Source organism: Passer montanus, unplaced genomic scaffold, assembly GCF_014805655.1.
Source record: "Passer montanus isolate IOZ18808 unplaced genomic scaffold, ASM1480565v1 scaffold18, whole genome shotgun sequence".
In the NCBI taxonomy this organism is placed as follows: domain Eukaryota; kingdom Metazoa; phylum Chordata; class Aves; order Passeriformes; family Passeridae; genus Passer; species Passer montanus.
Genome location: NW_024365381.1, coordinates 12,713,009 through 12,739,912, shown reverse-complemented (window position 1 = coordinate 12,739,912; position 26,904 = coordinate 12,713,009). Strand labels below are relative to the sequence as shown.

Here is a 26,904-nt window from a genome sequence, read left to right as displayed (position 1 = left end):
TCGGGGAACGCCGGCCCCGGCGGGACAGATGTGCCCGCAGCTGGAGGCCGCACCCTCGAGGGCAGGTGCGGGGCACGGCCGCGCTCTCCCAAGGCCGGGAGGAGCAGCGCCAGGAGCGGGGCCGGCTGGCCGAGCGGGCAGGCAGGAGCCCCGGGCGAGGGGCCGGACACTGAGGGCACTGGCACGGGTCTCTTCGGCAGCGGGGAGGTGCCTGGAGGCAGCAGGAGCGGCCACGCTGTGCTGTGGCACCCCCGGCGTGTTTGCCGCACCTGGCAACAGGTCTGGCAGCCTCAGTGCAAACCTGCCGAAGTTCACCAGGGCTGCAAGCACTGCAAAGGGAATTAAAAAACAGCATACACACGCCTTCCACAGGCACAAAGGAGGGGAAAAAATACATCTCAAGGTTTCAGGTCTCTCCCCAGAAGGACAAACCCATTTTTGTATCCAGCTATGTCCAAGAAGAATTTTATCTTGGGTGGTACTGCTGCTACTCTTCCTTACTGTCCTGAGCAGGTTTCTCTCCCCTGCCTCTCCTCCCCAAGCTTTGCAGGCTATCTGTGCAGGTTGTGCTGTGCACAGAAGTGGACAACATCAGTATTTTCAGATCTCAAGGCTACTTCTGTACCTGAACAGAAGAACTTTCTTTATTCCCTGTGCTCGCAGTGCCTGTCTGTGACAGTCCTGGATGGCAGGAGTGGCACTTTGGCAGTTCAAACATCCAGTCCCATCAGTTTCTCACACCGCAGAGCTCACTGCCATTGAGGCGATGTATTAGTTCTTGGCCAAGACCCAGGATGTCAGCTGCTCCTCCAGAGAAGAGCAGGCAGAGCCCTCCAAGGCATACAGTCCTGCTCATACAGACTCTCAGGAGTCTTAGGCTCCTGCCAGACAAACTGGAAAGAGATGTTACTCCTGGACTAGAGTGGAGACAAGCACACACCTCTGGGGTCACCATGTGCAGGTAAGCTTGGGGCAGCCTCTTGAGGATGATCCAAGTGTCCCTTTTGCCGTTTGGATGCACAGACTGAACTGTATTACATGCAGGACACAAGAGTCACCAGCATTCATCCAGGGAGCTTTGATGTAGCTCCATCACAAAGCACAAAACCCGCCTACCAAAATGTGATTTCTCTGCAGCATGGCTGTTATTTGGCCTCTGACCTGGGACAGAAAGTAAGGATGCTGCCTTTTCCCACAGCCAGATCACAACCACTGCAGCTCACCACTGCATTGGATGCCAAGCACCAAAAGCTCACCCCTTAAGTGACCTGACCTTTAGCCAGGTCACCAGCCTGCAGCTTGGATGCCAAGCACCAAAAGCTCACCCCTTAAGTGACATGACCTTAGTCAAGTCACCAGCCTGGCTCAGGCTGGCTGGCAGAAGACCCAATTTGACCTTCCTACCTGCACTACTGTCAGTCAGGTCGATTCCATAGATGCACAGTAGAGCACAGGGCCCCTGGGAGAGTGCATGCACATCTGCTGCAAATTAGGAGACAGCACTTCTGTCCTAGCCAGCATCTCTGCTCACAAGGTATCTGCTGATTTTTCTCCTTCAAATTGTCCAGCTGACCATCAGGTTCACTTCAGACCAACTCAGCCTTAAAGGAAACCTGAGGAGAGGTTATGTGCTCAGAGAAGTTTTCCTGCTCCTCTTCCCAGCTGGTCTCCACCCAGATGCAGCTGTGATACCAGACTGCTCTCTTTCCATCAGCCATCCTTCTCACTGCCCTTCCCACCTCTGCCTCAAATGGCCACATTTCCAGCTCCATTTCTTCATATCCAGGTGTGTTTTCTATTTTCAGACCTTTCAGACAGTTTCTCTTGAAGCCATTCCAGCTCCTTCCTTGTGCAGACAGAAGAGACATGGAGGAAGGGAATTTCTCAAGCACCAGCACATGCAGCAGGCAGTTCTGCTAAAAATCCAAGATTAGCCATTTCCAATCCACTTCCTTCCATCACCATCATTCCTGTGACAGGTAAAACAGATATCCTGGCCACCACAGAGGAGGAGCCTCAAACCCAGTCTCTCCAGCTTTAATTTACATTATTCTACTCAGGCTAGAAAAAGCTGGACTGAGTTTACTGTCATTCTGGCTTGTCATCTTATAAGGCACAGGCTCCTGTTTTCAAAAGGTTTTTGCCATGTGTGAGCCACCCCAAGCACTGAAGTTGTATTTTTTCAAGACCAGAAGGTCCTTGCCAGAAACAAGAGAACAATTCAGCAATACCATGAGCTGAGGCACTTCTGTCCCAGATCAGGCCCACTGCTGAACCTTAACAAGGAACTGCATGGCTTTGTGCACTTCCCAAGTCCTGCTGGTTACTAAGAAAAGTAATGTACCTCGTGGAACTCTGCTAAGATAGAGGTTCCAGTAAGTGGGTCTACACAGGAGCACCAAGGAGGATGGCAGGATGCACAAGAACTGGACTCTGTGTCCTTGCTAGTCCTTAGATTGCTAAGTCTAGTGTATTTAATACAAGTTCATGACTTAGCCTGGAAGTCATTAGCCAAGGGTCCATCACTGACAGGAGACCCAAGCTGAGCAGTTGTTCAGAGCTCTGTAGCTTTCTGCCCTATCCACCCTCAGCTGAAAGGAGCCTCTACGCCACCCGGGGAGCAGCCCAAAGCCATTGCTCTCGGAGCAGCAAAAGGCAACTGCTCCCTCTGCCCGAGCAAAGGGCTCACACCGTGCTCACTGTGTCAGCTCAGGTATTGCCAGCTTGCCCTGAGACACAGAAAACAGGAGCCCCCAAACTGGCATCCATTTCATGCTACTTTCTTTACAACAGCCTCCAGCAGTCCTCTGCTGCTTCTGAAACAAAGATGGTATCTTTACTAATGGTTACTGATGGCTTCTTTCCTCACAAACTGGCCAAATCTTTCTGAACTCAAACTGTTAGCACCCACAACTGTGCAAGAACTTGTCACAAAGCTAAGCAAGGTGTAGACTTGTTCAATCTGCCATCTCGTACTTTAACCAAGCATGCCCAATTCTAAATATTAATGAAAACAATGAACAGTCATTCCCTACTTGTCACATAGTTATACCCACCTTTATAATTTCTGTTGGGAAAAGATGCCAGAGTGGATAAATCCCAGCCTACTTACAAGGTTTCCTGAAGGAAGCTTTTCCCTTATCTTTATTTGGCTGGCCTGATGTGTGTGTCATTCCCAATGCCACTATCTGAGCTGCACTTCTTCAAAAATACCACCATCCATATCCCAGGTACTGAGAGAAACCTTGCAAATGTGATCTTCCTCACCTCCACAAAGCCTTCTAGATCACTTAAAGAGATGTAGCCTCCCCTCCTTTTGACTCTTTACCCCCACAGATCCAGCCCCAAAAATTCCATTTACCAAGTGAAATAATTTGGATGACAGCAAAAAGAGGGTTAAAGACATTTATAAAAAGTTTTATTTACAGACCTTTCATTGCCTAAGCATGAAACTCTCCAAATGACAGAAGTCACAATTTCTGTAACCTATGTGTACAAAGTGCATGTCTTTCCCCTTTCTTCTCTCTGTAGCAGAAGATGGGGGTAGGGGAGTATCTCTCTTTCTTTATACCTTTATGCCCCAAGACAATGGGAGTAACAGCTGGGTCAGACTGAAGGGAACAAGACCTGTTGATGACCGGGTTATCCACCAGGCAGACTATGAATAGTAGTTTGGAATAAAGTAAGGTTAGGAAAAGTGACTCTTTGTTTACTTGTTCAGTCTGCCCAGTGGACTCCCTGTGGAAAAAGAACGTAAGATCAATGCCCCAGGGAATGAGAAAGAAAGGTTATTCAGCTATTCATTACATTTATTCACAGACTCAATTCAACCACTTCAGGTTTCTCAGGTACATTTGACTCAGTTTCTATTCGCAGCCCTGTTGCTCTGGGCTCAAACACAGGCTCCAAAACTGAATCTGATTATCCTAGTGGGAGACAACTCCTGTACTCCCCAAGCAGTTAGTTGCATAAGCTCACATATAGCCCCACACTATCTGTGTCAGGCAGGGATGAAAGGTTTTGGACAGCAAATGAAAACAGTGCCAACAGCAGCCCATTGCACAGAACAAGCTACTCAATCTAATTCCTCTTGGAAACAGCCTCAAGAGAGCATCTCCTACAGTACCACCCTCCCTTGCACTCTTTGGTGGCAGGCAGAGGCGCTCTGCCAGCACGTGCTGACCTGACAAGTAACAGGACCCAGCAAGGAGTGTATGGTTAAGAGCCAGGAAAGCTACACAATCACCTCGCCAGGCTACAAAGCACCAGCGTGAATGCAAGTGGCAACGAGGAGCAGTGGGCAGGTACGAAAGTTCACTGTTGGAAATTCAAAACACAGATGCCAATACAGGAAAGAGCGAACGGAATGGACACTGGACTCTGAACTCGAGGAAGACTCACTTCAAGGAGCTGATGTGTAATACATCCTCTATCAGTATGAAGCACTGCACAGGCTACACACCAGACAGGCTCCATTTGAGAGCTCTCAATCAGGGAAGGAAATGCTGTGGAGTGCTGGGCCCAGGTTTAGCTTCCTTATTACTTGGATCAGATCTATTCTGAGATACTGCTTTGCTCATATCAAGGCATGATCTTTTTCTCTGAGGAATTCGTCCTTCTCAGAGTCACAGAATCAACTAGGTTGGTAAAGACCATTGAGATCATTGAGTCCAACCTGTATAACCTAACATCAATATGTCAACTAGACCATGGCACTGAGTGCCACATCCAGTCTTTTGTTAAACGCCTCTGGGATGGTGATTCCACCACCTCCCTGGGCCATCCATTCCAATGCCCAACCATTCTTTCTGTGAAGAACTTTTTCTTGATGTTCAACCTTAACTTCCTCCAGTGCAGCCTAAGACTTTGTCTTCTTGGCCTGTCTCTAGTTGCCTGGGAGAAGAGACTAACCCCCACCTGGCTACAACCTCCATTCAGGGAGTTGTAGAGTTCCTCTTCCCCAGATGTCAAACAGCTCTGAAGCCACCCATTCCAGGCGATAGCACTACGACTCACCTCACAGCGGCAAGGTTCTTTTGCAGGGAAAGTTTTAAGTGCCTTGCAAGTGTATCTGTTCTTGTGCTACAGCTGACCTTCATTTTGTTTCCATCCCACACAAGCATTACCTTGATTTACTCAGAAAGCATTTCCTTCCTCGTCAGCATAATGAAAGAAATACTGAATTTTCCCTGTTCTCTCGTAGGATGGGTACTCTATTTTTGACATTGTAGCAGCTTCCTTCTTAACTCCTACTATAATTTGAATTAATCAACATACATCACTACCAAGTACTATTGCTGAGAAAGGATGCTCACTATTTCTGAGATGTGCAGATGCTGATTCCTACATCAATGCATCAACTCATACACACTGAGCCATTGTCAGAAAACAAAGATACACCTGGGAGTGAGCAAGTTGACAGAATGTTCTTGCCCTCTTCAATGTGGGCAGATTTTGGGCATGGCTGAGAAGAGATTTATTTGGCTCTCTGGAGACCAGAAAGCCAAATATTCCCAAGCACAAGTAATGCAGTGCCCTTGTGTGGCAGTTATTGGAATTACACAGTTATATGAGAGCCTGGATTTTCTGCTGCAGATCACAAGTTCCAGTCCCTCTGTGACAGCAGTTCCTACTCTTCTGGTCACCTCTTCAGCACTCTCTCTCTTCACTTGCAAGGTGCTTGTCGCTGGCTGTAGGAGAAAGTAAAAGAGAGAATTTGCATTGACCTCCCTTGTCATACTCAAAAGTTGGCAGAACATGTGACTAGCTCCTTGCCTCCTGGGACCTGCTTGCTCTCCTGCTCTAGCCCATACCCTCACCAGATGGGAGAACCTGGCTGCGAGCCCACTCTGTAGAAGGAGAAGCAGCCTCCCAAGAGCAAATGCACCAACAACTGTGCTTTGTGACAGCTCCAGCAGCAGGGCACCGCTCTCCAGCGGACAACGGAGCTAACAGCATCTTACACAAAATCCAAACGACCAGCGGGCAGACCACTGCCATATTTCTGAGCTGTGGAATTACACTTAGGAGCCTTGCACATCCCTCCACAAGGAAGTCCATTTTGTTCATTAAAACGGTGGGAGTAAAGATTGAGCCTTATTAGCTTCCAGAACCAGGTAGTTTAAGCCAGATCACACTAGGAAGTACTCACAATCACAAACTCTTTCCAGAGATCTCTGAAGCAGGGAGGCCTGTCACTTTGGCTCGTTTGTACAGTTCTTCAGGACATGGTTCTTCTGCTCCCTCGTGTTTGCGTTTTGGAGAAGCCTGGTCTGCTTGAGACAGCCTCACTGCTGGAGAAGGAAGAAGAGTCACTGCAATGGCTCCCCTGTGTTTAGATGGCCTCACAAGTACACCCAGGCCTAACCTGCCACAGAGCTGGGAGAAAGAAGACTGCACAAGCACAGAGACATTTGGTCACAGCCTCCCTGAAAGCTTTTACCAAAAATTCTTTGTTAAAAGCAGAATTAAGTCACCCCAAACACAAAAGTATCCTCCTTTGACAGGGAACAGCTTAATTATACCTGATTAACCCTACAGCAAACTGCAGTTCTCCTTTAAGTGGCTGCATATGATCCCATACAGGCAATACAAGATTCATATTAATGAACTCTTATTCTTCAGCCATTTTAGACATGAAGGCTCACTGGGGACTTCTGAATAAAGTGTAAAGGAATGTAAATGTTTTCCTAGCTACATAGGCTCTTCCTGTTAGAAAAGGATCCTCTCCTGCCTATAACCTTTAATGTGACATGCAAATCAAAAGCACACAAATAGCTCCAACTCACCTGTACTGGTGCTGCAGCCCTGCCCTGAAGCCGAGTCTGTGACTGGGCCACTGAGATCTTCCACACAAGAAGGGACGGATGCCAGCAAACCTAGAGAATGGCAAGAGGATCTGAGATAAGAAACAAAGCACAGCTGGGCTGGGAGAAGCTTTTCACAGAAATACTTCAGTGATCACCAAGCAGCACAGCCACATCCCAAAGCAGGAAGAGTTCAGAGCTGCACTGACCCAGTGCTGACTACAGCCACACACCGTGATCCAGCTGTCCATTTACTTAGAATACTCCGCTTAGGTTTTCTTACAAAGTGAAGGATGGACCATTGGTGGTATATAGATGGTGCCATGCTATCAGCAGCTCCCAGACCAAACACTCCACTCTTAACTGTCCGAGAACATAATGGAGCCCTCCACGGAAACCAACTGAGCAGATTTGGCAGGCACTGCTTCCTCTTGCAAGGACAGGCCAGAGAGACAAGTAATACCTATTTTAAATCATGACCTTTCCTCCCAGCATTTTATCTCCTATTAAAGACACAAACTTTTGCAATTGCTGGTACTTACAGAGGCCCCTATAGCGTGACAGCTGCTGGTAGATCTGCTTCATGCGCTCGATATTCAGTCGGCTGGTCTCTGCGTGATTCACCATGGGTTTGGGGTAGTCCACCCCAATGATGCACTTGGCTGCCTTCTGCACAGACTCTGGGGCATTCCATGGTTCGTAGATATATCGTGAAGGGAAACCCTTTAGTTTGGGCAGATACCTCCTGCAACACAAGCAAAAAGCAGTGTAGCACACACAATGCACAAGAAGTGCCGTGCACCTGTGAGCCACTGATTCATTTCAGCTTACAGATGCAGAAACAAAAATCAGCTCTAGTTAACATCACTTACTTCACATAGTCACCACTGGGGTCTGTGCGCCGTCCGAAGCCCACAGGACAGTAACAGTGGAAGAACTGCTGGAAGAACGCGCTGCACGAGAGCCACATCCAGCTGCCCGCGTTCACGCTGAAATCTGCATCCAGCAACAGCTCATCAAACACCTGCAGCAATTGGAGGAAAAGGCACTGAGACCTTCCCTGGGGAGGATTTTGTGGCAGTAGGACCCAAGGTGCTATTTCAAATGGCAGGCACTGAGCTGTGAGAACAGAGCAGCAGCACAGAGGTGATGTGCCGGCTGAAGTCAGTTGGCTGGTCAATGCATCTCACTTCCTGACACTTTCACTTAGGGAGGCATGGTCTGCTCACACTGATAAAGTGCTGGCTTATCTCTCATGCAGCTACAGACTAAATCACTACCTAGCGTTGCAGCAAGCTTTGGGTATTGATCCTAGCCTGGCAGGCATAACAAGTGTAAAGCACCAACCTTGGGAAGGAGAGGATGCTGCACAGAAGAATATGCACCAAAGCAAGAAGAAAGAACCTCTCTGAAGGTCCCAGAGCACACTACCAGTGAGAGGCAGAAAGGTTTCAGCAGTAACTCACTCACATCCATGCACAGATGCTAGACTTTAGGCAGTGCTTTCAATTATGCTCTTTGTCAGCTTTGTGACTAGATGCTCCTGCCTCCACTTTTTGTGTAGGGCAGTATGTACACTGGGTAGATTCAAGCTGTCTGTCCTTTCAGACGGCCCAAGAGGAGGGTCTTTTACCTCTTTCCTTGAGAGACTCTAGACTCAGATTTCAGTCATGGAGCGCTCCCTGACCGGCACGGTGATGGGTTTTATAATGAGGAAAAAGCTCAGGTTAAGAAGTGACATTAAACTTGCAAAGAAAACAGATGGACTGAGAGAATTTTTACAACCCCCCCCTCCCAAACTAAAAGGCCCCCAAAACCCTAGTCTGTATTTACCAGTGGGTCCCAAACACATTTAGTTATGGCTACTTGAGGCTTGTGACACAGGGCCTTGCAGAAGGCAGAAAGAAGTTAGGTTGTTGGCTGGCCAAAAGCCTGCTAGCAAATCCTCTCTTCCATGCACCTTTCACACATGAAGCAAAAGCCATACCTGTGTGCCCATCCTTGCAGCAAGTGCCAGGGAGACTTGTTTTTCCTTGTGGCCTCCTGCAAATATCTGAAAATGGCAGGACTCACCCTGACTCCTGACTCCCAGCTGATCCAGAGGTCACCCCTGGTCAGGAAGCAGGCCACCGCGTGTCTGGCCAGATGGTGGATCCACCCTTCTTGTCTCAGTTGGGTCATGATTGCATCAATCCAAGGGAAGCCTGTCTTGCCCTCTGCCCACTTTGCCAAGGCTTCAGGGTTCCTGTCCCAGGGGATCTGTATGCAGATGGGATTCCCCTCCATGCGATCAAACTTTGGGTTGTTGGTGGCTGCGGTGTAGAAGAACTCCCGCCACAGCAGCTGTCCGTACAGGGAGAGGGGGGGTGTGCTGTTCCGCTTCACCTGTGCAGAGGGAGCACGGCTGGTCACAAGCACACAAGCACTGCCTTCAGGAAGCTGAGCTCTGAGGCACCCATACACTTACACACATTTCCCAAGTCAGCTACTGACCACTGCCATAAAGGAGCTCAATGCCGGATTGCCCCTTAGCAGAAAGCCCAGATGGTAAAGTCAGAGCACTGACAGAGGTCACTCAGTACAATGGCAAGTGACTGGAACAATGTAAACCTAACTGTAAATGGCTCTACATGGCTCATAACACAGAAGTCCAGACTGAAGAACAAGGTACCACCAGATTTAAGGACTGTGTAAGTGCATACAGGAGAATTACTTTCTTACCCAAGAGCCTCCTCTTGTAGTAGTAACAAACTCGGCCCAACAATTAAACGCTAGGGAAGCAACTTATCTTTTGCACCAACTCTGGCAACCATCGTGCTATATATGTTCAAACCCCACCTGCCCTCCAGGTGAACCTGTTGTCTTACCTTCTTATACAGCTCCCAGAGACGATAGTAAAACAAGCGGCAGGACAAGCAGCCAAAACGCAGGTAGGGACTGAGTCCTGTAGGGCTGGCCAGCAAGGAATTGGCATTCATCCTTGGTCTTTCGTAATTTGCAACCCATGCCTAGACAGATTCAGGAGAAATGAGCCAACAACCCCTTGTATTTGTGGGATGCTGCTAAAGGCAAACCTCTGTGCAGGTGGTGAGGCCACTCACATCTGACAGCACAGTCTCCTTTATTTACTTCCAACCACTGCTGGGAGAGATCTCCAGCAGGCAATCCCAACCCCGTGCCCCATTCAAGAAATGCAAAACCTTTGCTCCAGGATTTAAACCAGTCAGTTATTTTGCCCAAGAGGATTAATTTGCTTTGCATACAGGAGCTAACAACCTGGAGGGTTCCTAGGGATACAAGCTAACACAACTGTTTATGTCCAGGTATGTTTATCTAATTTCACACACTGAACAAGTAAGCTGGGGAAATTCAGATGCTTTTGTGAAGCATTATATTGATCATTTATTCCCTCTTCACCAAAAGTATTTATGCTTTGATTTCCACAACTGACATCAAGCCACCCAGCTTGATGGATTAAAGAATTACAAAATGGTTAAAACTGAGCCATGCTTTGGCAGCTGGGTCACCTTTCATTACTTTGAAATTGTTTGCGTTGTGCACTATAATGAAGAACACCAGCCCCATTGAAAAAAATCTGATTATTTCAACAAGGGGCTCAAGGAATGCCACCCAGTGAGACACCCTGTTAAGATGCTGATTGACAAGGGGAAGGCATTCTTTTATAAGCATGTACTGGCACTAATACCTAAGGTAAAGATAAAAAGAGATGGTGTGCAGTGTGCAGCAGGGACCGAACTTAACAAGAGAATTTCCAAGTTTGCACTCCTCTAAAGGAAACTGAGAAGTAGAAACAAGAAAGAGTCCAATGTACTTGAAACAGCAGCATAAATACTATACTGCTCTAAATTTTTGGACCTGAGGAAGCCCACGAGCTCCCTGCTCCACACAAAACCGAAGACCACAGGAGTATGCCAACAATAGCATACATTCCTTTCCACAGGTGAATGCTATGACGAGCAGGGAATGGGGTAATAGGCAACACTACATTTTTCATTTGGAGACAGTCTGCAAGAAACACCACTTAAATAAGGGATTACCTTTCTTTCCAAGTGTTTATCCAACCGTGCCAGCGCTTCTGTCTCCCCTCCTTGCCAAACTGCAGGGGCAAGACCATCTGTAGGAAAGCCTGAGAGAAAGAACTTTGTAAGATTTGAAGCCATGCCTAGACAAAGGGCATAGATACAGGATTATGCATGAACAACAGCAAGAGAGTACATACTACAGTTGGCTAATGTGGCTTACTTGCTGCTCTAATCCTTCTACAGCAGGCAAATCATGTAGAGTATAGGAGAGCCTTCTCAGGACGCTGCACTTCAAGGGCCTCTCCCTGCAATGCTTCAGGCAGCCTTATGGTGACTTTCCCCATTGCTCACAGCCAGCATTCTCTCTGGTGTGTCAGCACTACCCACAGGGCTCTGTTCCAAAGGCCAGAGCAGCTGGCAATGAAACATCTGCTTCACAGCTCTGCCTTACAAAACACCTTGCCATCGACATCAGCAGCTCACTAGACAGCCCAGCTGCTCCTGGTGAGGCTCCTATTCTGCTGAGGCTGGTGCTGGGGAAGGCCCTGAATTAGTGCAAAAGAACCACTGCAAAGGGGGAAGCAATAATGCAGTCCCCTTTAGTGCTCTGGGCAGACAGAGGAGCCTCCCCTGGCAGCAAGCAGAGCAGTGTAAGGTTACAGGTAGTCTCACATTTGGTTAGACAATAAAGAAACCAGATCTATGCAGGACTGCAGCCCTTAGAATACTCCTGTTGTGAAGCCCCCTGCTTTTACATGACTGTTGAAGCTGTGCCTTAAGGTACCAGGAGATACTTCCTATAAAGCTGGTATGGAGCCTCCAGTCACAGGCACACAGACAGTACCCTGCATTAGTCCTTTCCTCCCTTGCATTTAGACTCATTTCCCTGATGTAGGTCTTGCATTCCTCATGCCTCAGCTATTCATTCTCCTTCTTCAAGTCTTACAGGACTGTAAGGCACAGAAGGATGAGTGAAAGAAATTTTTGTAGTATCTTTTGTCTTGCTAAGTTCCCAAATTGGTGCTGCTTGGCAATAATGGAATGAAATTATCAAAACGTGGTACACAGTTAGTTTACCTCTTCAGGTCTGTTACACAACATGCCTGAGCCTGCAGTAGGAGAAAAGCAGCTGGTGAGGACACGATATCCTAGTACAGTGGTTACATGCTCAGTATAGCAGAGGGCACAGTGACAGATGCAGAGCACTTCAGAGCAGTGCTAAAGGGGATGCAGGGCATCAGCAGCAGTGCAAGGGATGCCAGTGTGTTATCACAAGGCCCAGCACTTGCTGAAAAAATTAGGGCATGCTATGGCTAGAGGCAGCCCATGTCAGGTGAGAACATGTGCCAGCCATGGAAACAGTTCCACTAGATCCTGTTTCAGATGGCAGTAGTCTTTGCCTTCACTCTTGACACATACCCAGCTCTTCCAAGGATGGGACCCCATAGACATCGTCATGGTTTTCCTGGATGTCCACTTTACATGTTTCCATCTGCTGACTTATTACAGTGCTCACTGGCTTCTTTGGGAGCTCCATACGGCTAATGATGGCCTGGAAGCGCTTGTAGGTGAGGGGTGGCTTGTGGCCATTCAGCTCAATTATTCTGGAGATAAAATAAACAAGGTGAAACAACACAGCCTCACTACCACAGATGACAAGGAAATGACATCCAAACTGGACCCTGCTGTCTCTGCTCAGGATAGCCTTTCACTCTGGATACAGAAATCCTTATAGATGTACATTTCACTTGATGCATCCCTCAAAGGGACATTAAAATCAACCAAACAAAATTCTAAAATACAAAACACCATGTACTTCCTCATCTCCATAGGGAAAAAGAAATCCCTCAAAACAGCTCCAGCTGAATCAAGCTGAGCATCATATCTCTCTCCTAGAGCTCCTCATCAGACCCCTATAGGAAATCTCTATCTGATTACTGCCTTTCTGTCTCCCCAAGGTGGCAAATCCTAGACCTGCATCCGGGTCCCCTGACACCTTGTGATATCCTAATCTGATACTGACCGTACTTCCTTCTTGTCTGACACAGAAGACTCAGCCTGTTAGTGACCTCTCCTCCACCTATCTTGGATGAGACAAATCCCAGTTTGCATCATTCCTCTCTCCCTGTGATTAGAGAGATCACTATCCTCCTCCATGCCATAAGGTCACGAGCAGCCCTGTCTCATGGTACTGACCTGTGTCAGATCACACTATGGAAAAAGACAGTCAAGGTTCTCCATTCCTCTACTTCACCAAGCATCCACAGCCTACTGAGGCTATGCAGTCTTATTTTTCCTGGGACAGAGAGCTTTGAGAAGCCCCCTAAGCAAGGTAAACTTCCCCAGGCTGAAAGATGCAATTTTTAACCCCTCTCCTGTAGGAGCAGAAGGAGTTAACAGCAAAGCCGACAGCACAGGGATCGCCAGCATTACATAAAGCTGTAATAAAGCAGGCAGGCAACCCCACAGCTCACAGGAGCCGCAGCACAGCAGCCTTCCCCACCCATGACAATCAGCAGCTTACGCAAGGGGCCGGGCTTGCAGCCGAGCGTTGCTCGGCGCCATGTGCCGGCCGTTCCCGGGCCGCACGTGTGCCGGGGCGGAGCGACACGCGCCCGGGCACCGCACGTGTGCGCCCGCTCACCCCGCACAGAGAGACAGAGACAGAGCCAGCCCTCCGCGCACCCGGCAGGCGGAGCCTTCCCCCGGCCAGCACGGCCCAGCAGGTTAAAAAGGAAGCCTCCCGCAGCCTCCTCTCGGTTTTCTGCTTTTCAGCTGTAAACACCGGGAGATAAAGGCATGAACGAAAAGGGCAAGGAGGGAGGGAAGGCCATCGGGATGTGCACAGAGTGCAAAGTACTGGACATTTTTAGTGCCAGGCTAAAGCAGACACGGCCACGGTGTGGGCACAGCACTCTGACATAGACAGAGCCACAGAGACAGATATATTTGCATTTGCCTTACAGCCAACACGTTCAGTCCTGCATCACCACACCAGAGCACATCTCCTCTGCGTTCCTGCATGCACTTTTTTGCTGTTTGCCTCCATGTTCCACCCCAGAGATGGCAAGAAATGACAGACCTCACGAATACTACCCTCCAAACAAGACCAGCCAAAGATCCCCAGAAAATCAGGGTTTCCACTGGATGAGAAGTGAGGCATTTCCAGTTACAGCACTCTAGAGAGGCTCACTTGTTTCCATAGGAATTTAGAGCTTGGAACAGAAAATGTGACAAACCTGCACTGTGTTTGCCCTGAGGTGCTTGTGATGGAGGCACTTCTTCCACACTGCCTCCTTTTTCAGTTAGCTTGGAACAGAAAATGTGACAAACCTGCACTGTGTTTGCCCTGAGGTGCCTGTGATGGAGGCAGGGAAGCTACTTCTTCCACACTGCCTCCTTTTTCAGTCCTGCTAAAGCTGCCGTTGAGTCCGAGATACACGACATTGTACAAGATCCACAGGTAAAACTTCTGTGGACAACTAGCTAATTGGAGCAAATCACTGTGACCAGCAGATGAATGCTAATGTCTGTACTTGAAATCCTCAAGGATGTGAATATGAGTGAAGTTACCTAGTACTGCTCCTGAATTCATAAAGACTTATTGGATCTGGGACACAAATATTTTAAGATATGACTAGGACAAGGTGCACATTTCACAGCACCTGACACTGTCATTATGCACTAAATCTGGACCTTTCACAATACTGCCAGGAAAAGAAGTACTGAATATTGGATATTGCACAATATGGGATATTATACTACACTTACTGAATATTGTAGTACTGTTCAGCCTTCTGTAAAAAAAGTTGTACAGGAAGCTCCCCAAGCAGGAGTCCTTTCCTTCCTCATACTGACCTTCTAATCCAGGCCACACACTTTCACAAAACTTTCAATGACAAAAAAAGGGGGGCTCCTCCCCAGGATTTAATGCCCCCACTTCACCCATCTCCCCCAGCCCAATTTGCCACATACAGCAGTTGTTCTAGCTTTCTTGAGTGGAACAGAGAATCACTGTATTCATCACACAGAACCTAACCTTAGTTAGTGAGCACACCCAAAACTGGCTGTGCTACCAAACTAGCAATATGCTGCCCAGCACTATCTGACAGTAGTATCTTGATGCCAGAAGTTATGAAGGTCTGTTTGACCATCAGTCACATTTCACCTCAGGAAAGCAGGCAACCCAAACCTGACCAAACAATTCCAGCACTGCTACGATTATAAGGTATCCTACAGTCAGTCACCTGTGACAGCAGAGTGTCTGCAGACTCAAATTCACACCCTCACAGGTGTCAGCTTCTGAATCATCTCCACAGCCGTGTCCCTGCAGGATGGCTAATGGGCTTAGGAAAGCTGCTGGCCTCAAACACCCGACACCTCAGCTTGCTTGCAAACCACAAGGCTAGGTTCTGGCAAGGGACTGAACGTGCTCCCCCGCTTCCTTACGGGAGGAAGAGCTGGCTGCCAGCACTCGGCACGCAGGCTGCCCAAAGCACCCCAGTACCAATTCACATGGACTGTTTCGTTAGCGTTGCCAGCTTATGCAATTGCTCTGATCCAAATCCCCGCCTCAGAGAGCTCATGGAGGGCTCTGTCTAGTAGAACAAAGGCCATTTCTACAGATTCAGAGAGGAGATGGAGAGATAACCAACTGATCTGTCCATCCAACAGACACTGAACAAAGAACAAGCAATTCGACTTCCACAGAAACACATACTGAGAAGATGAGAGATGAAGAGGTGACTTGATGACAGGCTGGGTATCAGCAGTGGGGAAAAACACCTGACACCAGAGCACCATGCAAGACAGGAGAGGATAACAAGATGTGGCAGGCAGAAGTTTGAGTAAACCTTCTTAGAAATAACCCATCTTTTTGGCATAGTGTACTGAACTGCAGAAGCACCAAGGCATGCACGTTGCCCCATGCTTGGTTCATTTAAGTTAGCACGTGCTCCTATGAGAACACATTCTACTGTCATTTCAGCCTTAGGCTACAGTATGTGAGGAAAAGATGATCCTGATGTATGCTGCAAGCACACAAGATCACAGTGTTCTTTTCCAACCTAAACCACTCCCGCTGAACAACCCAGCCTGCCTGGGATTACAGAACCCACAGTGCTGACCGTCAGCAAACACACTACAAAGGATTTAGATCCTAAGGAGGAGAAAACAGGCAGATCCAAGGAAGAGACAAAACAACCTGTCATCTGGAAGTTGTCAGACAGAATAACTGTCAAGTAAAGGCTTATGAGCAGGCTCAGCTGACACCCAAGAAATTATCTTTTCTGTCTGACTTCTACAATCTGAACATTGCTCATCTTGATTGGGAATTCCCAGATTTTCTTAGGAGTATTTACCAGCACTGATGTTCATTTTCTACACCCCTCTCCTTGTTTTGGGGAAGAGGAGGTGAAAGACGCTCTGATAATCACATGGCTATGCTAGCAGTGCAAACAAAGGGCACATTGTAATCTTCCTGTTGGGTAAAGCTGGCTAAATTCACAAGTCAACTGAACAGGCTCTTGAAAAATGTTTACAAGAAGCTGGTCAAGGTGGTACCAGGAATACACCTCAGAGGACATGAGTGGTGCTGGATTCATTTATGTAGGAGTGAAAGATTAGTCTAAATTCTTTGAAACAGGGCTGACAGTCTTGTCAGAAACCTGATTAAAGAAAGATGAGAAGTAGGATGCCACCACCAGGTATTAACACCTGCTAATTATGCAGGAAAAACATTAGGGTGAGCAGAGGGACAGCACATACCAAGAGTTAGAAGCTGGAGGGAGAGAGACTGAGACTTCCAGGAGAAATACAGTATCCAAAACTGTATTACCACCTGCTGAGAAATCTCAGAGATACCAAGAAATGTCAGAGTAACCGGACACCTCAAGTGCATCCACACAAACTGGTTATCTATCACACCCCATCACCTGCCAAGGCCCAGTTTTCTATTTGCCATAAATGACTGCTCCATGAAACAAGAAATCAAGAACCCACAAGAAGTGTTAACTCATAATCTAGTCTTAAACAGTGCTAAGGTGTAGCTGCAAATGTTAGTTATCACTTGCCTGCTCTAACTGTGACTTTAGCATGCATCAATTTAACAGCCTCCCAGGAGCAATAATACCATACTGATGTGAAAAACTATTTCAGAAAGATCACAAGAGTCAAAACAATTAAAGAATAATATCAGCTAAGACAAGAGAGGCAGAATTTTTTGGAAAAATGAAGACAAAGACAGAAACCCACAAAACTTTGGTAGGTTAAATTAAAAACCACAGCCTTCTGGCATCTCTGAATCAAAATGAAAGTTTGAGAAACCTTTTAAAAAAAAAGTGTAAGTGGTAAAAAAAACCCAATCAAAACCATCCCCTTTACAGACAGTCAAAGATATTTATAGGCCCAAGAGGTGATCAACTCCTTAAAGAAAGGAGAGACTGTAAGAGCACAAGAAAACCTTTGCATATATTTTTGCAGGTGTATTCACTATGGAGATATCTGTATTCACTATATCATAGGTGTATTCACTATGGAGGTTATGACTCTTGGGGTTTTTTTTACGAAAATGTATATCAGATGCTGTGACACATTGGGAGACCACCAAAATGTGCACAAAACAATGCTATGCTTGAAAAGCTTGCCAGGGCCACCAAATATTCACCCAGAAATGGTAAAAGATGTCATGAAATACACAGGCTAATAGCTGCTTGCTGCATGTAATATAAAACTGTCCAAATACTATGGGGGAAAAAAGAAAGTACATACCACTCCAGATTCTAAAAGCATTTCAGGGGCATCAGAGGGACAAATGAATAGACTGATGTGAACATTAGGCAGATGGGTAGAAAACACTAATGGAAACAGTGAATGCATGGATATATGCAATATGTTGGAGGGTTAATTTGGCCTTGGCAAAAGGGAAGTTGTGCCTGAAAATCTATTAGAGACATTTGAGCCTGGGGCAAGGGAGATTTAGTTGATATATCCTATGTGAATTTTGAGAAGACATCTGACTAGATCCCTCACTGAAAAAATTTAAAGAAACCACAATAATTTACAATAAAGGAAAAGGTTCATGCAGACAGAAAATTCTTTGATTTACAGAATTAGATAAGGAATCTATTTTTCCAACAGGAAGAGAAATCCTACACAGAGCTGAGCTAGGGCTTGTGCTGCTCAATAATTTTTACAAAGTATCTGGGAAGGGATGAAAAAGAGCACGATGATAAAGATTACTGACGCAATAAGCTATCTGGGATGGCTAAAGATAAAAGGCAACTTAACAATTTCCCTATATACCACATAACCAGCTGCCAAAAATATCAGATGAAATTGCAGTGTTGGTCATGTTGTTTCTCCATATGCAATCTTTAACTTATTTATACAGTAGCAGCCTCCCAAATAGCTATGACCTTTCTGGAAGGAAGCCCTGAGACATCAGTTTAATATTTAGCAGCACTCAGAAAAAACAGAAATAATGCTACTGTTAGGAAAAGACAGGACACATTATAGCACTCTAAAAATCCATGTTGCTTCTACATTTTGCACACTCGTTGTCATTTTCTCCACTGCTCTCCACCTCTAGAAATACCTGGAAGTATAAAGAAAGTAAAAAACAAGAGATTTAGAACAGATTCCACCTGAAACACTCCACTTTGGAAAAGACATAGATGACATGAAGAAGACTGTGATGGCCATTGACATTGGAGGGGTGAGGATGTAATAAACTTTGGTAATAAACTTGGTCTTCTAATGCAGAATTAGAAAACAGCACCTGCTCATGAGACAGGTTCAAGAATCCTCCTCACTCAGAGACAAGCATTTCCACACAGTATGTGCTAACTGCAAAGCTCCTTCCCATAGGAAATTATGGATGTTAAAGATTTATAGGAGAAAATCTACATTCAGCATTACTGGCACAAGTCACATCAGAAAGAAAAGGGGAAAAAAAGGGGGAGAGAAAAAAAAGCAAGCAACCTGTAAGAATAATACTAAAACACTGTACTGACTTTGAAGTCAAGCATACCTTAGAGTCTTAGCTGAAAGACTGTCACTACCATTTAAAATCATATGTATATAGAGGGATTATACATTTAAGTAAATATATAAAATCTCAACATCAAAACAACACACACAGCAAACACACAACAAAGACAAAGCATTCAGATTTTAGAAAAAGGAAAGTTTGCTCCAATCTACCTTGCTTTACTTCTTCCAGCTGTCCTGACACATCCATCAGTTAAAAGCCCTGCTTTCATAACCTGTTTGAGACAACAGCTCAACTACCTTTATTACAATGAAGCAAAAAAAAAAGCAGTCCATACATTGAGGACACACTCAAGGAGAGCAATCAATAGGACACAGCTGAGCAAATTAAATGACACTCAAGTACAGAGTTTAATAAGCTTGAGGCAACACCTTTCTGTACATTCACGTCACTGTGAGCACTTTGACGTGTTCTAATCGACAGTGGAGTGTGCCAAGTAATCCTTGTAGGCTCGCTCGGGATGACAGCGATCAGTGTAATGGAACAGACTGAAGTCTCTGCAGACACAACAATCCCAGCCTAGCCCTGGCAGCACCTCTGCCCTTTCTCTCCCCGTACCTGTCCAGGTCATAGAGGGTGTGGGAGTTCTCTATCACCACCTCCACACCAGCCTCCTTGGCCAGTTTGATGATAGCTGCATCCCTCTCCTTTCCAAACGGCTCCGAGTCATATTCAAAGGTGAGACGAGTGACTCCCCATTCCTGCAAGAAAAACAATACACCCAGCTGTCAAACAGAAGACTATTTCTAACCAGCACAAATACAAATTAAGATTTCAGAATTCCTAGGCAGTTTAAAGTTCTGGAAGCTTTGAGAGTGTTGCTGTGAGGAACAGCAATCTGAATTTGAGATAAGCAAAGAAGCAACAATTTTATCAGCTCTAGCAAACGTCAGATGTCCTATGCAAATTTGTAGATATCAGGTTTAAAACATATCAGAGGAGGTTCAGCTCTTGTCTATTACTGTTCTTAGATTTCAGCTCAGTTCCTGAGCCTACCAATAACACACGTTTTGTTGCACATGCTGTCCTGAAGTAACCTTACCATCCTCTTCCAGCATTTGCAGAAAAAGCATTTCAGAAAACTCTTTCAACAGAAGTTCTGTTCAACCCCATGTGTTTTTATGTGGTGACATTAAGTAAAACCAATACAGTCTAAATTGCTCCTGCTATCTCTTTAAAGACATCACATCATAGGAAACCAGTGTCCATGCCAAACCGAAAGAAACAGGAAATTGCAGGACATAGGACAGTAACTGAGTAAACCTTTCTGGTGTGCACAGTAGAGTATGATACTGCAATTCAGATTTAAAGTCCTGCCTTTTTGGAGTTATTTTAGAATTATAGAATGGTTGGAGCTGGAAGGAACCTTAAAGGTCACTTCGTTCCAACCTCCCTAGTCAAGCCATGCACTTATTCTCATCTTCATAGCTTTAATAGATCCCTCACAAATGACATGGCATAGGCCTTATGAAAGAGCACTCAGACTCTTCCAGGCTTTTCTAGAGCACAGACTGTTCTCAAAGTCTATGGCCTAGTTTTCCTCAGGAAATGAATCCTATGAGAAGAGGTTTAATGGTTTCCACAGCGAATCTCCCAAGACATCCATCAAGCAGAGCATCAGCCCACAGACTTGTTTAGCAAACACAACCAGAAATCTACAGACATTTAAAAAACACCCTCACACAACTAAGAACCACATTCTGCAAGTAAGACAGTCTAAATCACCCCTGTATATACAGGAGACTTTCCTACTTGTGAAACAGAAGCAAAAGCACAAAGAACAAATGTGGTAGTTCCCTGAAGACCAATAAAAATAATGCCAAAGACGGGGAAGGGGATTTTGAAGCAGAAAACAACTGTACAAGCCACCTACATTTCTAAACTTGCAGACTCAGCCCTGAAATTAATTTTAGGAAGAGAAATTAACAAGTTATGTATCAATGAATGCACATCTTAAAGAAGATCCTCCATGCATTTTTCAAAGTAAGAACATGACAGCATCCACAACTCAGAGCAGGGGTCAGACAGACATTCCAGGCCCTGCCCTGCTCCTATGTGACTTAACAGCTTCATTTTAAACTTTTCTTTCACCTATAATAAAGCCAGGAGCAACTGGAGGACTTGAAAAAGATGGACTTGGTCTCAACAGAATACACATTACTACCTTGAAAGAATGCAATGAAATAAAAAGCCATTAGGCTTACAGGGATTGTAGGTAAGCATCCAACACTTTAAATTCAGGTATTTCCTACAGTTTTGAGAAGGCTACTGCTCTGTGTGATGCAGTAGTACACAGGAAGCAGAGCACAACCAACTAGGAAACCTGTTACCTGTATGACAGTGAATTGCTGCAGATATACAAAAGTCATGACTGATGGCTTGCCTCTTATTATCTAACCTAGAGCAAAGAAAAACTGTAGGGGAATAAACACCAAAGGGATTGTGAAAACACTTCAGTGAACAAACAGTGCACTTTTATAGAAGAGGTAAAGCTACAGATGTTTATTCGGAAGCAGTGAGACAAAAAACTTCTGCAGAGGTTAACACATTGCTAACAAGTACACTTGTCATGGCATCCATACACAGCAGTGCCTTTGCAGTGACTTTTAATGACAGCATAGCTCAGCCACTGGCAGAGAGAGCAGAAATTACATTAGGCCTAAGTATTGCAGTAGCAAATGTGATACAACTCTCCTCTTCACAAAAGCTGACAGCAAGGCACGAGCTGCTGCTAATTCTGTGTTCAGTGCAGCAGCTCTGGAGAGGCCTCAATCCCCACCAAAACCATTATCATGTAAGAGCATAAACTTCCCTCTACTTTCTTCAGCTCTGTTACAGTACATCTGAGATACTCATCAGCTCACCTGCCCAGACAAAACAGACTGCAACAAACAGCAGCTCTGGCTGATTACACAACCAGTGTCTCCAAACTTCAGAATCTGCCAACTAGTTTTTGTTCTTTAACCAAATGAGCATTCTTCTCCAATAAAGTTTTAATTATCCTGTGAATACCCTGAACTAAAGAGGCATGAACTACTATTAGCTGGAACTTACTTGCAGATCAAAAGATAAAAATAATCCAGACTCTGAAAAGGCTAAAAGCAGCACATAGTTTGTGTCATGTGTTAAGATGCAGAAGCCAAAATAAGTATCAGTGCCCCTTCTCATCTGCACAGTGCAGTTCCTCCTCAGTACTAACTGCCCTCCTCCAGAACATATCAGAACCATTTACAGAAGGAGGGTACATATTCAAGTTCACCTCTCCTTCTCTGGCAGCTGGTCTATAGTAGGATTTGGGGGACACTAGTTCTGTCAACCATATGTAAGGCACAGTGTACATGACACCCCCAACGCATATGACTATTAAGAGCCATGGTTTTTTTGTTTAGTTTTGTAACACTATCAAAGACATTGTCAAAAAGCTTCAAAAACATTGGGAAACACAATCTTAGAGCAGGATGGAGAAGAATGACACTGTAAGAGAAGCCCTGATATTCAAGGAGATGCTCTTGTTAGCCCTGACATCTGCAGCAGTGACATATCATATTAGAAATGTACCCCACTAATCCATTATTGATCACCAAGGTAACTGCATATTCCATGTCCTACACAGTACATCAGCAGGAAGCTTGGACACAAGCTATATCCTGCTGCTGAGATGACTAACTGCAGTCTTGAACAGAAAAAGAAAAGGAAGGTCAGCTAACATAAAAGCTGTTAAAATTGTAAAATTTTAACACAAAATCCTACTTGCAATTCACATACAGATCAGTGTACTTTCTTCTGCTGTCTGTAAAGGTCTATGCAGCAGTCTTCCTAAGTAAAAACTGCAATAAGAAAATTGCTCTCAACAAAGAAGGGTCTGTGTGTCACAGTGCAGCCCTGTGAGATGTGACTTACAGAAACAAAGTTCAAGACCACCATCCAAAAAGAGAAGCTTGAGCACCCTGATAGTAGGTTACACCCTACAACTACATTTCTTTCCAAGTCTGAGTTCAGGTGCAGATCTGGCTCCCAAGCTGGTCCTTATAGATAGTAGTTAGTTAGTTGTAGTTAAGGAGGAAAGTTTTTTATAATGAAGAACTAGTTATAGTTACAGAGACGCTGAGAGAGTCACCAATTATTAGGGAGTGAAAGCAAGTTTAGCACCAGGTCACAATTTATTTTCATTACACTCCAAAAAATTATTCTCTTACTTTAAAGAGTCTTGGGAAGACATCTGTTGGCTGCCCTCGCACGACAAACAAGCGAGAGTTCAGTTTCCTTAAACTGTTGTCCAGATCTTCCAGGGACTGGAGAAGAAATCTGCAGACAAGAAACAACAGCAGTGTCAGTCAGATGGGTTACAGCTAAAAGGCAAATGAGAATTTGCATGGACCTCCAGCAAACCTGCACCACCAAATTAAACTGGAAGTTTGGACAAGAACCAGAAAACAAGAATTCATATTTACCTCTGGTCTGTCCAACAACTTTTATGAGATTGCAGCACCAGCCAGCTCCCATTCACTCATATGCAATTTGTGCTTGTCCAGATCTAAGAGGCTTCCAGGATGTTCTTCCCACTGCAACCTACTTCCCACATTCTCCCTCAGAGGTGGGAGAACACCCTTGTCACTTCTTCTCTCCACATTACATGGAGAAAGCATAAACCACATAATTCCCTACTGTACATTTTTTCACAGGTTTTGGGGTAAAAAGGGATTTTGCACATGAAACAGAAAAATTTTGATGCATTACTCCAGGGAAAGTAATGAAATACTTCAAGAACTGTGCAGGTTTTGCAGTTCTAGCTATAAATACACCATGTCACAACAGAGAAATGTACTCTCCTAGACCATCAGTAGCACAAGACTGAGCACCAAGATCTCCCGAAGCAAGAATCATCTGTACTTTGAATAACTGCAAAGAGAACTGCAATTCACCTTGCACCATGAAGGCACGGAGATGAGAGCATACCAAGACATTCTTCTATTCCCTCTCACCCTGAAATTCTAAAAAGCCATGTAAGTGCTTTCTGCATTTAGTGGTATGTCTTATTGATCCCCCACTAAGCTATAAACCACCAAATGTGTAATATTTGCTTTCCCAGTCACACATCACCCCATCTACACAGTAACTTCACTTTGTTTTATTTAACTCTGTAAAAGACACCAGCTTTAAAACTTCAGTGTCCCCTCAGCACCTGACACTGCTGGCAAGCACACAACCCTTTGTCACTGAGCCTGCCAGCCCTTACCTTTCTTTCCCTCTGTCCTCCATGCCCACTCTGCAGTGTGATCTGCCAGAAGTGCCTCAGCCCCATTCAGACCCCTCGCAGGCAAGGAAAGCCAAGCTACTACAACTGCACTGCAAAGTGGCAACTTCTCTGTCCTCAGCTGCACCACCCATAATGGAACCGTGAGCTTCCAGACAGAACAAGTTCGCTCTGCACTTCTGGAGAAGGGTGCAGGTTCAAAGAAAGACGTGCACTCTGTCACAAAGGAGAACACGCAGAACTGGGTGCAGGTAACCTAAACAAACCACTCCCTGAGGCCCAGCCCACTTTCCATTTGTTAAGTACAAGCATCAACTGTCTGAGGTGTTCTAAAAATTTTAACATGCGTTAGTCCTATATGGCTCGCACATGCTGGGCAGTTAAATACCAAGGGTTTTTCAACTCGATAACTGTTTCCCTCCCTTCACAACACTGGTGGAAACAAACAAGGATTTAACAGATCAGGAGTTAATCTGTTGTGCCACCACTTTGGTTCTTCCAAATGAGGACAGTCAGCAACAACAGCAGCAGCACGTGAAAGGCATTTCTGTTTGCTGCTGCCTGCAGGAAGTCTGGTCTATGGCAAGACCAATTCAGATTCCTACAACAGAATTCACAATTTTCTGCACTTTGAATGACTACACTGAGGTAACTTCTGCACATTTACAATTTTTAAGCCATCCTCTGCTGTGGGATTCTAGAAGCATACAGATATTACCCATACAACCCCATTCCTTGAAATGAAGCTAAGGCGCACAGCAGAAGCAATCAATTACAGCTGCAGTTTCCCTAGCGCACAGCCCCGTGACATTCCCAAGAGCTCACAAAGCATCTTTGCCAGGTGCGTGGCTGTCGACTTCCTCTGAGGGGGTAGTGGGAGATCTACTTCACTTGTATGCAGGGGAGTCTCGCCCGGGAGCATCCCTATCTGGATTGGGGTTCCAAATGTTTAGGCTGCTGAGACCTGACACAAGAGCATTATGTAATGTCGCTGGCTACAGGTACATGAGGTCTTGATCTTTGCGCAGACGAGACTCATGCTATACACTTTTCCATTTGCAGAGATGAGGAAAAGCCCACTCAGCTTCACCTCTAGTTTCTCAGCAGCAGCCGATGTGTATTTCGCTAAAAGAGCCGAGCGCCGGGCGGAGCGGGGCTGCGTGCGCACATGCCTACGCGCCCGGCAGCCCAAGGGCAGAGGGGAGGCGTGCTGCGCCCACGGAGCTGACAATGCCTTGCCCTCGTCTCTAAATTCAGGGAAAAGGGTTTCCCAAAGCCAAGCGTCCATCGCTTGCTGCTCTCATACACTCGCCGCACTGATAAAGTCTAATGACATTACATAAAGTTGAAGGCATCCTCCCACACAGTCCGGCAGAGAGAACCGCGGCGAGGCCGAGCGGACACGGCACAGCCGCTGCCCTGCAGGAGGGAGCGGTGTCCGACACGGACGCGTGCGCTGCTGGGCCGCACCGACAGGGCCCACGCCGCGCCCCGCGCCCCGGTGCCGCGGGAGCCCCGTCCCGCACGGTCCCGCCCGCGGCCCGCAGGCCCGGCGCCACTCACCGCCAGCGGTTGATGCCCACGGCGGAGGAGGCGGCGAACCAGGGGTCCAGGATATAGATGCAGCGGAGGGACGTGGCGTCCCGCAGCGCCTCCTGCAGCGCCGGGTTGTCGTGGAGCCGCAGCCCGCGGCGGAACCAGTGCACGGAGCGGCACAGGGCCGGCGCCGGGCCCAGCGCGGCCGCCGCCGCCATCGCCGAGGCGCGGTGCTGCCCCCCAGCGGCCGCGGCTGCCGCCGGCGGGCCCGGCCCGGCCCGGAAATGGCGCTGGCACCCCAGAGCGACCCCGAACCGGGTCTGCGGGGCTGGCGGCTACAGGTCAGCGTTAAAAACCTCCATTCCAGTAAAAAAACGAAAAACCAAAATATGCTCGAGGACGCCAAATGGCTGCCTGCATGGAAAAGGTACCTGTGGCCATGAACCCTGGAGCAGGAGCCCCCGCGCCACCCCCCAAATTCAACAGGAACATATTTTGGGCAGAAATGGAGTGTTCTTCGGTAGGTGTGGTCAGACATCACTCACGGGACATGGTACATCATGCAGGATCCATGAAAGAGGCTATGAAGCAATGGCATGGACTGCCCAGGATCGCTATCAGAGTGACTTCATGATTAGAAGGGCGGGAATTTAGAAAGAGGATGCAACATCACAGCTCACCACAGGATGTTTGTTGCTGCTGACCCCAGCAGTCAGAAACCACAGCACAGACATTCTCTATTGCATAGATCCAGATTGGGGGGTGGGGTGGGTTGGGCAGAGATTTCTGCAGATCTGATCAGCAACAAATTCCAAGCAAAGGAATTGATACAGTTGAGCGAAACTCATTGCATTGAAGGATTCACAGAGGAGCTACAAAGTAAACATGGAACAAGCCCCCTGAAACAAGGGAATGAGTAACAACCTCATTTTCAGTACAAACCTACCCCTGCAAAGGTAAGAAGTGTTGCAAACCCTTGGTGAACTGGGATCCCTGCCCTGCAGCAGCAAGTGTTTCAGAGTAACTTCTCCTGCGTGTCACCGAGGGACAGAGGCCAAGCCCACTCCTCCGTGAGAAAGGCCACAGGAGCAAGCTCTCCCTCTCTGGATACAGTGCAGAGAGAATGAGACATTTAATTCCTGACTCTTACCATGCTTCCTCAAATTGAGAAACCAGTTGTAAAGCAACACAGGAAAAAACTTCAGAAGGATGCGG

General features: G+C 46.5%; 1 protein-coding gene across 2 annotated transcripts; it reads right to left on the bottom strand.

Moving 5' to 3' along the window:
- Window positions 1-3,391: 3,391 nt before the first annotated feature.
- On the bottom strand, window positions 3,392-25,913 carry CRY2 (cryptochrome circadian regulator 2). Of its 2 annotated transcripts, none has more exons than XM_039704887.1 (12): window positions 25,717-25,913; window positions 23,096-23,204; window positions 19,458-19,600; window positions 12,269-12,453; window positions 10,865-10,953; window positions 9,674-9,814; window positions 8,880-9,191; window positions 7,679-7,830; window positions 7,349-7,551; window positions 6,789-6,878; window positions 6,152-6,293; window positions 3,392-5,690 (listed from the first exon to the last, which is right to left on the bottom strand). In XM_039704887.1, the coding sequence occupies exons 1-11, from the start codon at window positions 25,905-25,907 to the stop codon at window positions 6,154-6,156; spliced, it is 1,755 nt and encodes a 584-aa protein (XP_039560821.1). In that variant the 5' UTR covers window positions 25,908-25,913; the 3' UTR covers window positions 3,392-5,690; window positions 6,152-6,153. The 2 variants fall into 2 exon arrangements, with proteins under 2 accessions (XP_039560821.1, XP_039560822.1); XM_039704888.1 differs by having other exon boundaries at window positions 6,152-6,290.
- Window positions 25,914-26,904: the final 991 nt, after the last annotated feature.

What these genes read in the sequence shown, in the direction of transcription:
- CRY2 (XM_039704887.1), bottom strand. Translation starts at nt 25,907, where the DNA reads ATGGCGGCGGCGGCCGCGCTGGGCCCGGCGCCGGCCCTGTGCCGCTCC. An exon ending in TCTGGGAGCTGTATAAGAAG is followed by an intron (nt 9,192 to 9,673) that starts GTAAGACAACAG and finishes CCCTCTGCACAG; the next exon opens with GTGAAGCGGAACAGCACACC. An exon ending in GTCACGCTATAGGGGCCTCT is followed by an intron (nt 6,879 to 7,348) that starts GTAAGTACCAGC and finishes GCCATTCTCTAG; the next exon opens with GTTTGCTGGCATCCGTCCCT.